Source organism: Equus caballus, chromosome 15 (genome assembly GCF_041296265.1).
Source record: "Equus caballus isolate H_3958 breed thoroughbred chromosome 15, TB-T2T, whole genome shotgun sequence".
Classification (NCBI taxonomy): Eukaryota; Metazoa; Chordata; class Mammalia; order Perissodactyla; family Equidae; genus Equus; species Equus caballus.
Window position 1 is genome coordinate 23,824,042 of NC_091698.1, and position 18,186 is coordinate 23,842,227.

The 18,186-nt window shown below is 43.1% G+C and overlaps 1 protein-coding gene across 4 annotated transcripts in view; it reads left to right on the plus strand.

Moving 5' to 3' along the window:
- The window catches only part of TBC1D8 (TBC1 domain family member 8), a 112,754-nt gene that overhangs the window by 46,066 nt on the left and 48,502 nt on the right, over window positions 1-18,186 (plus strand). For 2 of the 4 annotated variants that reach the window (XM_023618541.2, XM_070236075.1), the window contains exon 2: window positions 2,526-2,681. The exons of 1 other annotated variant lie outside the window; for it this stretch is intronic. In XM_023618541.2, the coding sequence (XP_023474309.1) occupies window positions 2,526-2,681 (156 nt within the window). The remainder of the gene's footprint in view (window positions 1-2,525; window positions 2,682-18,186) is intronic. One more of the 4 variants, XM_023618542.2, reaches the window with a different exon arrangement.

An 18,186-nucleotide genomic window follows, 5' to 3' on the forward strand; every position in this document is an offset into this window, starting at 1 on the left:
TGAGGAGGGCATCTGCCAGGGAGGGGACAGTGACAACAACAGTAGGATTGGTCAGATAAGTAAATATATTAAAAATAATGGAAACCAGGTTTCTCATTATTGGAGAACGGAGTTTCAAATATGGAGAGAAACTAGAATGAACACTGTGGTATTGGATCACAACTGGAAGTATTGATGTGAACTCAGTTTTTATATATGTGGATATATATAAAAATAAAAATATATAATGTGTTACTGAATATGTATATGCATGTGTGTATGAATATGTAAACACATATATACGCATACACACACACACACACACTCATGTACAGACAGTAGTTCCTGGCTCTGTCCACTGAGAGGTTCTGGAAACAGGCACCCCATTCGCAATGAGCACACCTGGCTCCCAGATCCTGGCTTTTTGGTACCATTCCTCACTCAAGGAACCAGAGGTCCTTGGAGAAATGGCTGATTCCAGGGCTGGAGCACAAAAAGTAAAAGGTGAACTTAGATTATTTTATTATGCCAGAAACTACAAAGAATGATGGGGACACGTCCAAAAGACAGAGAAGCCAGCTTGAAGTGACTCCCACTGGCTAAATCTGAGACACTTTGAGCATCAAAATAATGATGATGGATTATAACCCGTTGAATAAACTAGGAAAATATGAAACCATCCTGATAAATAAATGAATAAATTCAAAATTTGATGAGGAACAGGAAATTTACATGGTTTCAAAGTACCTCTCTACAGAATACTTGTTAATTACAAAGGGAAAAAGGAGTAACTTTACAGTGTAGAAGCTTCGCAAATACTGTCTTAATCGAGTGATCAAAGGGAACATTACCAGTAATGGGACAAATGGAAATCGTCTGCCACCTGATGGGACGTGATGAAAAGGACATAACGTCACTTCTGTGATTCTTGCCAAGCATTTATAACCTGAATTAAATTGTGATGTAATTATGATGAAACATTGGATGAACCCAAACTATGGGACTTTCTACAGAAAAATTGGCCTGGAATCTTCAAAAGTGTCAAGGTCATAAAAGTCAAAGAAAGACAGAAACTTCTCTAGACTCGCACAAACAAGAGTCATGACAGCTAAATGCAATGCGTGATTCTAAACTGGATCTGTTGTAGCAAAAGGACATGGTTGGGAAATAGGTAACATTTGAATGGGATCTGAGGATTAGGTGGTAGAAATGTATCAGTTTCTGTATTTGAGGTTGTACTGTGGTTATACAGGAGGATGGCCTTGTTTGTACAAATGCACACTGCAGTATCTGGGCATGATGAGGTGTTACTCAGTAACTTACGCCCTAATGATTCAACTTCTCTTTATGTTTGAGGTGGTTAAAAAACACAAAAATAGACATATTAGTTGCTCAGGCACCTGTGAGCCTTACTCAGGGCCTGTTAACTTAAGAATTATGCCTAAAGGGGCTGGCCCCGTGGCCGAGTGGTTAAGCTCGCGCGCTCCGCTGCAGGCGGCCCAGTGTTTCGTTGGTTCGCATCCTGGGCGCAGACATGGCACTGCTCATCAGACCACGCTGAGGCAGCGTCCCACATGCCACAACTAGAAGGACCCACAACGAAGAATACACAACTATGTACTGGGGGGGCTTTGGGGAGAAAAAGGAAAAAATAAAATCTTTAAAAAAAAAAAAAAAAAAAAAAGAATTATGCCTAAAGTGAGGTGAGGGGCTTAATCCTCTCAGCCGTCTTGATTCCTGGGCAGTGGAAGATCAGGGAGGAGCAGGTCCTCCTGGGTTTGTTTTTCCCCTACCGTTGATTCACGATGTTATTCATTACAGCAGAGTGATAAACATTTACGTTGTTTGCTTTATGGTCTGTGAAGGGCTTTGATATATTTTCTTATTTGCTTCTCACGGTACCCTCCTGGAGTAGGCAGGGATTATTCTCCCACCTTTGAGATGATGATAAAATAATAATAATGACGGGCAACACTTAGATAGTACATCTTACAGCCAGGCAAGAGTGTAAGCACTTTGCTTGTTGAATATATTAACTCATTTGATTCTCACAATCATGCTGTGAGGTAGGTATAATGTGATTATTCCACTTTACACATGAGGAAACCAGGGCACAGAGAAGTTAAATAGCTTGCCCAACGTCACACAGCTTGAAAGTGGTGGAGCCAGGATTCAAGTCAGCCTTTCTGACTCTAGATCTCCGGCTCTCATTTACTGGGTTGTGTTACCTCCTGTATTGAGACGCTGAGGAATGTAGACAGTTAGGTTAGGTGACTTGTCCAGGGCCCATTGTTCACTTATTGGTAAACTCCAGGCCTTGTTCCAAATGCCGGGAAATGGGTATAAGCCGCCAGGCCCTGGGCCTCAGGGAGCTCGGGCTCTCTTGCAGTGAGCGGAAGAAGTGGACCCGAGGCTTGAAACCACTGCCGTCGAGTCCAGACACAGACCACACTGCCTCGTGCATGAGGAGTGGGCAGCGCCATGGGCTGCTTGGCTCGGTCAGTGCCTGTGCTCAGAGGTGCATTTTCTCCTCTTTTCTTTTGAAGGTCGCCTGGTAGGTGCTCTGGATGCAGTGCTGGATTCCAATGCACGGGTCGCTCCATTTCGAATTCTGCTTCAAGTTCCTGGGTCCCAGGTTTATTCTCCCATAGCATGTGGTGAGTTACTGAGTGGATCAGACGTGTACTGGGCCATAGCCACTGGTGAGTTTTGTTCCAGTTGGAATCTTCCAAACCTAAGGTCTAAGCATGCTGAGTATCTGCATGTTGGTGAAGCTTGAAGGTAACTCCTTTTAGAACCTCATCTGCTTTTATGAGCTCTTTTCTTTTTCTTTTTTTTTAACCATCAAAAGCACATAAAGGCTACAGCTTGGACAACTTAGCTTGGGCATGCCCGGCTTTGGAGTGGTGTGTTGTTCCAGGTGCTGTATATTGTTGAGTGTGAACTGAGCCAATTTCTTCTTCGTTTTGTTTCTGTCATAACAACCATGTTCCTGGGTGTGTATGCGTATTGTCATGGTGCAGTGGCGACGTCTGAGGGCTCTGCCTGTCTTAGGGCAGTCCTTACCTCCTTGCTCCATGTTTGCCCCGAGAGAATCACTGGACTGGGGCCCTAAGGGAGTGTGGAGTCACATTCTCATCCTCCCCATCTCTGCTTCAATTCCTCCCACGGGCACCATCCAATACTCTCCCTCACCTTGGGCACTTCTGGGGCAGGGGAGCGTTACCTCCTAGAGCGCTTCTTTAAAACAGAACCGAGATATGTCTTTTTAATCCACGAGTAATAAATGTTCCCCTTCCGGAAATTAAACAATAGATAAGAGAGAAGGAAGAAGAAATGGTCTGTGAACCTTTATCCAGAGCTAATCATCTTCGCTCTGCATAGATGGGTATGTGCATGGAGGGTTTTAGTTTTGTGTTTTCTTGCTACCATAAATTTCCAACCTCACCTCACATTCTTTAGCCACATTGGGTTATTTTTTTCCTGGACAAATACAGAAAAGTACAAAGAAGAAAGCTGTCATCCCCATCTACCATATGGTACTAACCACTGTTAAGATCTTGGCATGTTTTCTTCCAGTCCATTTTGTTTAATTAAGATAAATCATTCTGTATTTGCATAAAATGATAAAAATGATGTATGCTCAATATAAAGAAATCAATTAACGTTGAAAAGTACGAAGGGTAAAATCTCTCTTGCCCCATGTCCTCACCACCCAAGGTGACCTGTAGTCACACTGGATTTACATCATCCCAGGCAGCTTTACAAGGCGTGTAGACAGGTACGGGGACAGTTATGAAGATGGAGAGAGGTGCTTCTCTGAAAACGCGACTGGTCTGACAATGCTATTTTGTAATAAAAGTATTAAGATTTTACTTGGTTTCAATAAGAGAAGCTGAAGTGAAACCAAAGAAATGTTAAACTTCAAATGTTTCTTGAACATGACGGAGCTGACTGAGCTTCTTTTCTAAAGGGTTCATTTAAGGTTAAGGGAAGAGATTTTTGAAAGCTTTACAAGGTTAGAATTGTGGCTTTTTAAAACAATGTTTCAGCTCTGACAATGTGCATTGACTCCCCATCCTAAAGGGCAAAGATGACTGTGATTTACCGTAACCTCTGCTTCCCCAATCTGTCGTTTAAAAAAGTTTCATTAATTTTACATTGTAATTCCAGTCTGTCCTGTAACCATGCTTTCCCTCATTGTTTGGCTCGGCTCTCTGTTTAAATTGATTTAATGCTTCTACTCAGGTGTGTCTTTCCCAGTACAGAATATTCTATTTTGGCTCATCTCTTAATTGGTTAGATTTCTGTTTTCTTCCCCCAGTAATGTTCGCATTTGGACTTGAATGACACCTTGGCTGGGTATAATGGTCTCTGGTCATATGCTCGAGCTTGGTGGCCATCTCTCAGGGTCTTTCAGTATTTAGTGTGGCCATGGGAGAAATCTCAGCTGGCCTGATACTTGTTTTCTCCTTTGTGGGTGGTGTGCTTTTTGTGCATAAAAGTCTTTATCGTCTGAGTTTAGTAACTTCAGTAGCTTGGTTATCATCCATTATTGCCTTGGGCACCTTGTTAAATTCCGCTGGAGCCTGATGTGCTCTTTCAGTGTGCAGGTTGACTTCTTTAATCATTTCAGGAAATTTGCTTATATCATTCTATGTATGTGTTATGTTTTTTAAAATACATTTTATGTTTTATTTTTGGATTCTCCACTTGAGGGACACTTTATGTAGGATAAGTGTTGTCTGCTTTTCATTTCTACCTGTTTTTCTTTATCTGTCTTTTCATCTGCCCTCTCCATGCTGTTCATAACCCTTTTCTCTAAGTTAATAATTCTGTTTTCGGCAGTGCATTTCATGCTTTGTTGCTTTAATTTGTTGACTGATTTTGTTGTCATGTTGTTTTGATCCTCTGTTCATTTTCTTGGGTCCGTAATCTCCTTTTTCCTCTCTGTTATTCTACCATCTCATCTTCGAGCTCTTGTTTTATCGAATTCATGTTTTTATTATATTGTTTGGAGCATGAAGCATTTCCTTTTCTTCCTTGAGTATTCTGTTTTCTTCTGGGACAGAATCTCTGTCTTTTGAGCATCTTGTCCTCGTCTGTTCATCTTGTTTGCTGTCAAGTGTTTGCTTGGTGGCTGGGCCGTTTCTCCTCCTTGTGCTCCTGCTTGGACATCGTTATCCCAGACTAACATCATGTTATTTGCACTAATGTAGTAAGTGTGACTTTTTAACTAGTGTTTTGGGCGCAGAGCGGAGAGAACAGATGTGCTGCTGACTGGGTGTGGGATGTAAGGGAGCAGGACCCTGTTCCTTTCTCCTGTTTCTCCCGATTTCTCTCTTCTCACTCCACCCCAGGCAAAAGAGTTGATCTCTCTCTGGATTTGGGCCTTTTGGTGGGAATATTTGGATTTTTGTCCCTCACTAGATTGGCTTCTGGGGAGTTGGCAGGGTGCGGCCTCTGCTCAGTTCCTGAATCCGTGTAGCCCAGGTGGTCTCCAGTAGTCAGTCAGTCAGTCAGTCGGGGCTCCTGGAGCACCCTGAAACCACCGCGGTACAACGTAGTTCTTATTGGCCACACAGCATTCAACTTTATGACTGTAGCCTGATTTACTCATCCAGTCCTTAATTACATACTTAATTGGTTCTGATTTTTCAGTATTTTAAAAACTTAAGGAACGTCTGTACACTTAAATATTTCAGGACTCTTGCAATTCCCAAAGCCCCTTCATTTGAAATGTTTGAGGCCTCCCATGTACCAGACACGTGCTTTGTGTTGGGGACTCCTTGGCTAGTGGGTGAGGGGCCATCTCTCTCCACCTAGCTTTCCAGAACTGTGGGGACTACAGATAACAACCTGGAAATGGCAGTACAGCTGGAATGAGGATTAGAAAGTGAGAGAGGATAGGACCCTTGAAGAGCACATAATAAGGAATGGCTGCATCAAAGGGGTGTACCTTTATAATGTCATATAATGCCATATATATATGTCGTAATGTCATATATACATATATATGTAGTCAAATTGCCTGCCATCAAGGTTGCAGCAGCTTACACTGGCTCCCATTCCTAGTGTAGTTGTCCTGAGCAGGTTTAATTCCTAGACCATTCTTTCTGTTGAGCCAAGATCTGCTTTTATTAGTTTTCACTTGGCTAGATTTTTGCCTTGACCTGCCCTGTGGGAGGTATGCAGATGCTTCACTTTTTCTGTCATCTTGCCCACAGAAGGTCCCTGAGTAAGCAATTGTTCTTTCCAGTGCAGCTTTTCTTGAGTTAGGGAAGAGAGAATGGTGAGGGTATTTGTGTCTTGGGCGTGTGGTATTGATTTAGATACTTCGGCCTCTCCTGGGACTGGCTTGGGCATCTTGCACTGTTCCTGACTCACCATATGTAATATTTTATTGTGTCTTGAGCTGAGAAAGGATCCCTGCCCAGGGTTTCCAGTCTCAGATAAAGCACAAACAAGAACTGTCGGAAGGGCCTGGGCGGCACCAGGACGTGGGCAGGAACAGGAAGAGTGGCCTGCGAGAATGATTTATATCTTCATTTGATTTGGGCTGCTCGCATGGCAGTACGGGGAGACAGGAGAGCTTTTAAGGAGAACTTTTGTTTTCTCTTTCTGTTTCTTTTTAAGCAGAAGTGGAAGAGAGAGGTAGATAATTTCATGGGTGAACAATATTTTCTGGCAACACAGATCTTTGGGTGACTGTGGCTGGAAGGAGAGATAAGTTGTTGTTATTACTGTGTTTTTAACTTACCCGGACCAAAGACTCCCAAGGCCTTATAAACATCACTGGCTTCAGTGGATGAAAGATCTACTGTGAGAGAGTGGTTATGAGTTCTTTAGGAGGAGGCCGACAGAGGAGCGTGCCTGTCATTCAGCTCAGAGCTCAGAGAGGCCACCCTGCCACCTGCTTCTTCCACTCTGGCATTTGGATCCCTCTAGCACCTATTACTACGCCTATCTCACTTTTTTTTTCCCTGCCTCCTTAAGGAAAATAAAGGTTTTCTCAGTGTCCTGCTTCCTGTTGACCCTCTGGTGCCCAGGACAGAGCCTGGCGTGTGGGAAGCACTCAGTAAATAGCGGTGGGCGAATGGGCGGTTAGTATGGGAAAGGAGGTAAGGGGCCTAGCAGTGGAGATTCCTGTACGTAGGGAGGGGAGGTGGTATGTGTGATCACAAATAGACTTCCTGGACCCTTCCTGTGGAGCCGGCGTGGATGTTCCAGACTGGGTGAGGACCTGGTTCCAGAGCTCAATAAAGAGCTACCAGGACCAGTGAGCAGCAGAAGAACTTGCAAAATAGGGGTCTTGCTTTTTTCTTTAAAAGACAAATTTTCTTTCATTGTGGTAAAATATACATATCATAAAATTTTCCATCTTAGCCATTTTTAAGCGTATAGTTCGGTGGCAATTAAATACGTTTGTGTTGGGCTGCCATTACCACCATCCATCTCTAGAATTCCTCACCTTCACAAACTGAAACCCCGCGCCCTTTAAATGCTAACTCCCCGTTGCTCCATCCCCTCGCCTCTGGAAGCCACCATTCTCCTTCCTGTCTATGAATTTGACTACTTTAGGAATGTCATGTAAGTGGAATCATACTAATTATTTGTCCGTTTGTGACTGGCTTACTTCACTTTGCATATGTCCTCAAGGTTCATCCATGTTGTAGCATGTGTCAGAATTTCCTTCCTTTTAAGGCTGAATAATATTCCATTGTGTGTCTGCCTTCTTTATGAAATCAGGTCTATAATGATTGGGGCATGAGTACAAACCAAGGACATGGTGTGTAGAAACAGGATGGTTGAATTGCAGGAGCCGGTTCCTGGTCAGGGTCAAGAGAGGCGGGAAGAAAGAGAAGGGAGAGGAAATTAGAGGGCCAGGGCGCGCCTGCGAGAGGGTTATCTGTCAGGGCTGTTGGGGGCCCTGGAAGAACAAAGAAACTTTGTCACTGTTTCTTTGTATCTGATGGTCTCAGTTGGTCTGCTTGTCCTGCAGTTGAGAAGTCCAGGCCATGCCAGGCTGTGAGTTATCGATTTATTATTTCATGTTCCTGTGGGCAGGTGATTCTCAATGCTTTTGCTGTGTTACCGACATGCGCAGTTTGTTCTTTACCATGGCCCTGAACATTGAGTTAGTTGTTGTCTTTGCTTGGTTTTTAGGAAGCAGAAAAAACCCAGGCAAGAACTGCGAACCTCTAGATTGTCTGCCTAGCTTGTTCCAGGTGTTGTGATAATTTGACTCCTTTTGATGTGGATTGAGATTTGGGGTGGGCTGTCTTTTCTGATTACTAAAAGAGGACCTGATTGCCGTGCTGAGAGGCAGCCAGATGGGTGTCCTGCCAAGGACATGGCTGAGGGAGCAGAAGCTTTAGGAGAAGCTCATCAAACCTTTGTACAGATGGCCTTTTAGTAATGCTCATGTCCTTACAGATCTGAGTTTGGACTCCAGGGCCCGGGGCGTTTTGTGATTCTGTTTATGGCAGCATAAGTGCAGAGTTTTCACGTTGCCAGCAAAGTCTGCTCCGTGGCCTTGAGTGAAATGAGGGAGAGCAGGGAAACAGAAAAAAGGAAGGAGCCAAGTGGTAGCAAGTGAGAGTGACGAAGACACGATGCCATCTTACGCTGGTTTACTGCCGAGATCTCCAAGCAGGCGGGGGGACATGCCCACTGGATAGACAGAGGCATAGCTGCATCTTGCGAGGGGGTATGTGGGAGTTTGAAAAAACTTGATTTTGAAATTTCAAAGATCATTAAAGGGAGCTGTGACGTTTTTGCTAATCACAATGTGGCGTATGTTTTAAAAAATTGAGAATGACGAGTTATGCTTTCTAGTTTTTAAAAAACCTTTCTCTCCCCTACCTTCTCATTTGATCCTCTCAGCAAGGTGTGATTATTGACGTTGGAGAGGGAAGAAGCAAGGTGCAGCAGGTTGCTTAGGAACGTGCCAGGGCCACATCTTGCGTCAGGGGTGCCTCCCCAGTGGCCAAGGCACGGGTCCTTACAGAACGTTCTCTCAGGGTGTTCTTTCCGTGTGTCAGCTCTTATCTCTGCCCTTGACCATGGCCAGCATTTCAGTTTCTTATGTTCCACATCACTGTTTGCTTTGTCTTTGGAGAGAGACTTTTATTATGGGAGGAAATGTTCCAGGGTGGATCGGATTAGTGTCTTGGTGAACTTTGTGCCAGGGCAGCAGAGGAAGTACCAGCCAGGTCTGTTTTCAAGAACAGAACTCACTGTTCATTTCAAGGAAAGCCTGGGAGGCAGCCCTGGGGGAGGACGACGGGCACTTCTCTGGGTCCACGCTCTGAGGTCACTCAGTGCGAGCTGTCACACTTGATTTTGGTTGGGATTTCCTTAGACAGCCCTGGCTGGCGTTTTTCCACCTGGGCTCCACACTTGGAAGTGGTTGCAGGGTGCCGTGGCTGACCTTTCTTTTCTGTTAGGAGTTACCGGCACCAGGCCCTTACTGTTTTAAACAGAGTAATTTAGCTTATGCGCAAATGATTAAGCTCACTGAAAGCGTTCTTCCCTTAGGGGTGTTTCTTATAGTGATTTGAAAAGCGGGCAAATGCTGAATCTAACTTTAGACTTAGTAAATTTGGAGGTCAAAAGTCATATTAAAAAAAAAAATGCTTTTAAACCGGGAGGTCCTTGCAGACCCCTTGTCTGTGCGTTCTCCCTATTGCAGTCGTCCTTTTCCCCCTCCTGCAGTAAGACCTCCTGATAAAGTCTCTCCTTACCTAAGTCCTGACTTGTTTTTTATTTGACATACTTCAGAATAAATATGACCTATACAAAAACTTTTTTTAAAAAAGTTCTTCAGCTGGGAATCAAACTTTTCTCTGGTACCTTACAGGTTGCCTAACCTCTGCATGGAGCACGGCTTGTCTGACAGAAAGGGACCTTAGCAAACGTGTAGTTCATCCCTTTCAGTTTAGTAGATGAGGAGAGACTGACTGAGGCATATAGGTTTCAAAATAAGATGACTTGGGTAAAGGACTTTTTTGTTAAATGATTCCTTCACGATCGGAAGAGAGGGCGGATGATGAGAGCAGAGCATCCTGGCTCGCTGTGCTGCCCGGGCTCCCTCTGCCGTGGTGTGCTGGTCTGGGTGTGTCCTCACACTCAGGTGGCGCTGGCTGGCGTGATTGAAGCCGTCCCCGTCCAGAGGCTGCCTTCAGGGCTCGCTGTGTCTGGCTTTTCTCTGACATACACCAGAGCCTTCAGTCTCCAGTTGCCTGGGGCTGGGAGTGATCCTGATTTAGGAAATAGCATAAGGAAGTTCAGGGACGGTGAAATTCTCCCCGCCTTTTCTTGCCCTTCTTTCACTTCTGATTTTACAGAATATTTCTCATGAGTGGAGGTCAGTTATCCAAGTTTACGCCTTTTTGTTAAGAAGGGGTTTTTACGGCCGGCCCCAGTGGCCTAGTGGTTAAGTTTGGCACTCTCTGCTTTGGCAGCCCAGGCCCTGTTCCTGGGTGTGGGCCTACACCACTTGTTTGTCAGTGGCCATGCTGTGGCAGCGGCTCACATACAAAAAGAGGAAGATTGGCAGCAGCTGTTAGCTCAGGGCATATCTTCCTCAGAGGAAGAAAAAAAGAGAAGAGGTTTTAAATTTTTTTATGAAGATTTTCAAACATGCCCCAAAGTAGTGAGGACAGTATGAAGAAGTTCTCAAGCCCGTTGCACAGACATGGTAGGATCACAGGGGCATTAGGATCAAGATTTGGCTCCCTTGCCTTGTTTCTTACTCTCTGAGCCTTCCCCCTCTGCCTGATGTATTTTAAAGCAAATCCTAGCCAGTAAAATACTCCACCCTACATATTTTAGGGCCCTTTATGTTGCTACAGTGGCGTCGTTGAACCCATAGCATTACTGGCATTCTTTGGTACCCCTTGTACTCAGAGCACACTCAGGCTTCCTACTTGCTTCAGGGATCCTTCCTAGATCTCACTTGAATCGTGTTCAACAAGAACCACACCGCTTATTGGGCTGTCATGTCTCCTGTGTCTCTTTTAACCAAGAAAGCCCCCACCCCGCTTTGTTTCCCCAAGTCGCTGACTTGGGAAAGAAATCGGGCCAGTCTTGATGTAGAATGTCCCTCGTGCTCCAGTTTCCTTCCTCAAGGTATCATTTAACTCGTTTCTCAGTCCTTCATACTTCCTGAAAACTGGAAGATACTTACAAAGGTTCAGTTACGTTCAGGTTCAACCTTTTTTTAAGAACTCTTCATTGGTGCTGCTTGTCTTTATGCTGCGTCCTCCCAGGGGCGTGTATCCTGTGGGGTCTTGTTCTGGGTGATGCTTGGTTTAGTTAATGAGTTCAGGTGCCGGCTGGCGTCATGTGCTTCCCCATCAGCCTCTCTCTAGTGGTTTTTTCCATTATGATCATTGCCCGAATTAATTTTTTCTCTATGTATCATAAAGTGGTGATTTTCTAGTTTGATCAGTCCCTTCACTGGTCAGGTTGAGCTCTTGACCTCCTCCACGAGGCCTGTTTGGTCACCTTGAGACAGGGGACATTCTGCAGAGGTAGGAAGAGAAAGCTCACTTTTGCCCGCTAATTGCCTATTACTGTAAGGAGTTGGTGCCCTGGTTATCTGCAGGTGGCAAGTGACTTATTTTTTCTTTTGTTTTAGGTTTCTTTTCTTTGTCTTTTCCTTTTTCCCTCTCTCTCACTTTTTAGGATCTTTTAAAGTCAATGTTCCCCACTCCCAACATTTTTTTTGTTTATGTGTGAGGAAGATTGTTGCTGAGCTAAGATCTGTGCCCATCTCCCTCTATTTCGTATGTGGGATGCATGTTGGTGTGTGGTATGTAGGTCTGTGCCTGGGATCCGAACCCACAAACCCCAGGACGCTGAAGCAGAGCATGCAAACTTAACCAGTATGCCTTCGGGCTTGCCCCCCAACACTTTATTATGAAAATTTTCAAACATACAGAAAAGTTGAAGGGATTACATGGTGAACACTGTAAGCTGGGAGTTTTTATATATCCAGGGCCTTTAATTGTTAATTGTGGTCCTTTCTGATACTCAGAATAATTGCCCATGAGAGCCCTTTCCTGTGGCTTCTGTGACTTCTCATTCCCATTCATCTTTGAGTGCTTCCTTGCTCTCTGGCCAACAAGATGGTGAATGCTCATCTTCTGCGTTTTCTGCCTCCTGTCTGGAATCAGCCATTCCTCCAAGGAGCCCTCGTTCCCCTTTTAGTGGGGAATGGTATTTAGGGACCACAGTCTGGGGTGTAGGGTTGCTCATTGTTATGGGTTGTCATTGCTTCTAAGTCTCTTCAAGTAAGTAAGACCTAAGAAGTATGTGAAAGAAATATGAAAAGGAAAAATAAATCATGAATTTATACTTAGTTTTCTAATTCAACTGTAAAACTGTGTAGTTATACCTTAACTTTGATTTTATATTTGTTTTTCTCCTCTTATTTGCCAAAAATCTTGGTTTCTAAGAATATTCACAGTTATTTATTATCTGTCATACATAGTGAATGAAATTTAAGTTTTTGCAGCTCTGTTTGGCTTTAGAATATATTTAACTGTGGATATATAGACAAAATACTGTTTAGAATAGTTATTTTCTCTGTATAATTATTTCAGTAATTATTTTAATAACCAAAAACAATTGTTTATTTTTTAAATTAAGGATTGCTTTTTTCTCTTATTAACTTATTTTTTTTTAAATGCAGAACACTTTCATAATTCATCAAACCTATAAAATCTGTAAAACAAGACATTTGTGAGAAGGCGTGCTTTCATCCTGCCCACTTCTCTGCTTTCTTCCCTCTCACATAGGGACCCCTTTCTTTTTCTGATTTAGCTTTCCACTCTTTTGGTTTACGAATACTAAACATTTATACTATATATGTATATATATATTCCTCCTCCGTTCTTTTGCAAAGGTCACGTACGGTCTGTTCTGTGCTTTGCCTTTTTCACTTAATGTATCTTGGAATCATTCCATATCAGAGGGTGAGATCTTCTTCCTCTTCCTTTTCCTCCTCCTCTTCCTCCTCCCCCTCCCCTTCCTCCCTTCCTTTCTCCTCCTCCTCCTGTTTTTGTCTTTCATTGTGTAGAAGTACCATAGTTTATTCACCATGTCCTCTGCTGATGGACATTTGTGTTGCTTTCACCCTTTACCATGACACATAACACCTCAGTCAATAACCTGGTAGATAACTCATTTTGTACTTTTACTGCTGAGTCATTGGGATAGATTCCTAGAAGTGGGATTACTGGGTCAAAAGGTAAATGAATATAAAGTTTTGTTAGATATTATTAAATTCCCTCCTATCCATTGGTGTTGTGTTATTATTTTTTAAAATTCCAATCAGCAATGGGTGAAAGTGCCCAGACTTGTCATCAGATCTTTTGTTAAACTTTTGAATTTTTGCCAACCTGATAGATAAGACATGGGTGTTTCCTGTAGTTTTAATTTGCATTCCTTTTATTATGAGGAAGTTGAGCATCTTTCATGTTTAAGGGCCATTCTCAGAAACTCTATTCCTATCATTTGCCTAGTTTTTTTATTGGGTCGTTCTTCTTTTCCTCTCAATTTTTAGACACTGTCTATATATTAGGAATATTAGCCTTTTGTCTGAGATAGGAAATTACAAAACCTTTTTCCACTTTGTCATCTAGTGGGATTTATAACTCCTTTCTTTTATAATTTCTGGTTTTGAGTTATGGTTAGGAAGGTTTTCTCATTCCCAAGTTATACAGGAATTCACTCATGTTTTTTTCAAGTACTTGTAAATTATCACTTGTTTTCAGTAGTTAAAGCTGTGGCTCCATGTCTTCTGGCTTGCTTTGTTTCTGATAAGAAGTCTGCTATCATTCTTTTCTTTGTTCCTCTATTGTGTCTTTTTCTTCTTTATCACTGGTTGCACCAATTTGATGTGCATTCCTTTGATTTTCTTTATGCTTTTTCTGCTTGGGATTTGCTCAGAAGCTTGGATTTGTGTGTTTAGAGTGTTCATCAAATTTGGAAAAAATTTCAGCCATTATTTCTGCAAAGTTTTTTTCCTGTGGTCTGACTCCCTCCCCACCTTTTTCCCCGGGACGCCAATTACATGAATTTTAGGCTGCTTGTTGTTCCACAGCTCACTGATGCTCTCTTCTGTTGTTGTTGTTAATTGTTTTCTTCTGTTTTTCATTTTAGATGGTTTTTATCACTGTGTCTTCAACTTTCCTACTCTTTTTTCCTGTACCGTCTAATTGACTTTTAATTCCATCCAGTCTGTTTCCAATTTCAGACACTGTGTTTTTCATCCGTGAAAGTTTTATTTGGATCTTTTTTCTATCTTCCAGTTCGCTTCTCACCAGCCTCACGCTTTCCTCTCCTTCTGTTTCTACTGATTAATTTTTCTTTCGGTTATGGCTCCAGTTTTCCTACATCTTTGCTTCTGTCCCTCCCTGCTTCTATTTCTGAGAAGTGTTTCTAATGGCACTAATACAAGGACATTGTAATGACTGTTTCAATTATAAATTTAAAAATCTATTTTACTTTCAGTGTCAAGGAAGTTGATTTATTTGTTTTTCACTTATTATAAGTACTTTTAGGGACTGATTTTAACTTGAAGGCAAAAAAAGGGCTAGGAAACTATGTAAAAAGAAAAGTTTACAACTTATTTTCTTAAACTATATAGTGGGAATTATACACAGGTAAAAATCCTATCAGTCATGATTGATGTGGGCTCGGCAAACCGAGGAGTCAAAAGAAAGATGTCTTGGGCTCTCAAGGTCTGGTGGTAGTGCTCTTTTATTCAGAGAATAGCATGGGGACAGGACCATGGGCAGTAAGAGCTGCAGGCAGGGGGACAGGACCCATGGGCAATGAAGAGCTGCAATGTGTTGAGGGTTAGAGCTAAATTTATAAGACATGGGTAAGTGACTTATTTTTACCAAAGGAAAGATGATGTAAAAAGTCATTAAATGGTATTGGTGCAGGTGGGGTCTGGTTATTGTGTGGTCGTATAACTTTTAGATATCAATTGGGTCATATAGATCAGCATGTAGGCCAGGATGCCCTGGGCTCCCTGGGGCAGCCCTGATCCACACCATAAAATCCATCGGGTCATATAGATCGGCATGTAGGCCAGGACACCTTGGGCTTCTCTACCTGGGGCAGCCCTGATCCACATCAATGATGATATGTTTACACTGAACTTGTACATGTTCCTGTAAAGATACTGGGATGTTAGCATATCCGCTTTAAGAATGTGAGGTTTCTGAAAATTATAGACTTGGGTCCAATTCTCTCCCCAGTCCTTTGTAATTTTTACTCGGATTCTTTGCCTCTGAGTGACTCTGTTTAGGATGAGTATTGAGCGGACTTTAGGAATGACCCTGCCTTGACAGTTAACACCTTTAATTAGCTCCTTTGTGCTCTGTATGGCTTTTAGTCAGGTGTTTAGACAGACGATTAGTGTGTGGACAGTAGAGAAATGTGTTACTATTGGGAAGGAGCAGGTCTGAACTAGGTGGGTGGAATGCCTGTTTCAGTGTGAATTAGGCTTCAGGTGGCTGCAGGAGACACTTCCTTCAATTGGATACTTATTACGCAGAGAGAAACAGTTACTTTTTAAAACTGAAGCTTGGATCAAGTTATTTGTGGCTGTGTTCGTGCAGAAGCTGTAGGTATAGACAATGGGATGCTTGTTTTATTTCCTGGAAATACCTCTGGGGAAAACCAAAGAGATTGAATACGGCCTGAGAGTTTCAGAGTGACTCAGCTGTTGGGAGCCGCCTCCCAGCTCCCCAGGCTCCGGGCTCCTCTGTGTGTTACAGACCGGTCCAGGAGAACCCGGCCTCGAGGTTGGCTCTTTCCTGCTCTTTAATTTTCTCACCTAGAGAATGGAAATAACAATACTTACTTTGTGAGATTTTCACAAAGATAAATGATATTTAGTGTACGACATACCTAGGAAAATGCCTGGCTCATGCTAGCCGTTCAGAAAATGTCCTATGTCTGCCACCTCTGCCTGTTCTTTCTTAGAACAGAGTTGGTTATTTATAAATCCTCAGCATTGTTAGTTTTGTGGTCTTAATTGAGGTTTCTAATCCTGTATTTTAGTTTTGCATAGGCATTTATAAATCTGGTTTTTGACTTCTTGTGTGGCTAATGTTTAAGATCCACTGAACTTTAATTTTCTTAGAAAATGGAAAATGTTTTTCTGCAAAATTAGAGGCTTTAATAAAACAAGGTGAATTTTGCTAGTTGGGCTTCTGTTATAATCCATACTGTGCCTGTGAATTTAGGTTTTAGACAGCTCTGTTAATCTCTGAGAGCCGCCATAACAAAATACCACAGACTGGGTGCTTAAACAACAGAAATTTATTTTCTCACAGTTCTGGAGGCTGCAAGTCCAAGGTCAGGGTGCTGGCAGGATCGGTTTCCCCTGAGCTCGCTTTCCTGGGCTTACGGACAGCCCACCTTCTTGCTGTGTCCTCACTTGGTGCATTCCTGCTGTCTCTGCCTCTTCTTATGATGACGCCAGTAGTATCAGATCAGGGCGCTCCCTCTGCCCCCGCTTCTTATGACCTCATTTACCCGTAACTACCTCCTTAAAGGCTCTGCCCCCACACTTGGTGCTCCTGGGTGGAATTGGGGCGGACGCAGTTGAGGCCGTAAGCGCTCTCCTCTGCCTTGGGTCGGGGAGACTCACAGCAGAAGCGATGAGAATATTGCTGTAGCGTTGAGTTAATTTGTAGCCTTTTTGTCATTCTGCCCTTCCAATGGATGACAAATTATCGCTTTATTTTCCCTTCTTTACATTTCCCACTACTTGGATGTCTGTAATGTGGTGGCCTTCAAACTTTTTTGACCAAGACCTACAGAGAGAAATGTATTTATGTGCGTGTGCATAACTCTAGCAAATATTTGATAAGTCGGGAGTTGCTCTTATGAAATGGCATGTATTGTATTTTCTGTTCTGTTTCAGTTTTTTTAAACAAGCTATTTTCCGATGGACTACTTCATGTAATTTGAAGAACACTGCTACAGAGTAGGTGCAGAGCTTTGGTGTGTGACGTACGTTGAGTGACTTTCCTTTTTTGTCTTTTTGAGGTCGCGGATGTGCAGTCGGCTTGCATTGATTTATGGTATTTGTGAAGCCCGTCATAAGACTTCCCTGCAGAGGAAATTATAGCTTGGAAAATTTCTCGGCCGTTTGGCAACTTTTGTAGGAAATAGAAGACAGTGGGGTGGAAAAGTTTCCTCATCTCGATTGTCTCTGCTGGGAGAGGCACGCAACTGTGTGCTCGATTCAGGAACAGGCAACAGGGCAGATTGTAATGGAACTAGCTGTGGCTCTGAATACTGATAGATTTTATGTGTGTGTGTGTTTTCTCTCTCAAGGTGTGGGCTTAGTTTTGTTTTAGAATTATCTTTCCCTATCATTAGCTCCTGCCCAGGAGGTCGAAGAAGTTTTTAAAGAATAAAAGTCTTGGGGGCCGGCCTGGTGATGCAGCGATTAAGTTCTCACGGTCTGCTTCAGCAGCCTGGGGTTCACCGGTTTGGATCCCGGGTGTGGGCCTGTACCCTGCTTTATAAAGCCATGCTATGGCTGGCATCCCACATATAGAGGAAGATGGGCACTGATGTTAGCTCAGGGCCAATCTTTCTCAGCAAAAAAGAGGAGGATTCACGGCATATGTTAGCTCAGGGCTCATCTTGCTCAAAAAAAAAAAAGTCTAATTTTTGGATGACTGTCTCAAGTCTTAATTCCCACATGATACACTGTGTTGGGGCTTGATTATAATTTTATTCATGGTGTCTGTGGTGATCAGTTGAGAAAGATGCACCTGGTTAAGCTGTTAACAGATAACTGTGTGGTCCTACAAGCTTAATAACAGGGTAAGTGAAAACCTGTTTCATGTCCCCTGGGAAGACGCACTCAGGAAAATAGTATGGCAGGGAGAGTGCTCACTCTAAGTGCAGGCACAAAGTAGCTTTTTTTCGTCATAGGAAGTACTGGATCTAAGGATTATGTAAATATTACTTAAAAATTAAAATGCAGCTTATTGGGGCTGGCCCAGTGGCGTCGTGGGATGGCCTGGGGTTCACCAGTTTGGATCCTGGGTGCAAACCTAGCAGCACTCATCAAGCCATGCTGTGGTAGGCGTCCCACGTATAAAGTAGAGGAAGATGGGCATGGATGTTAGCTCAGGGCCGGTCTTCCTAGCAGCACTCATC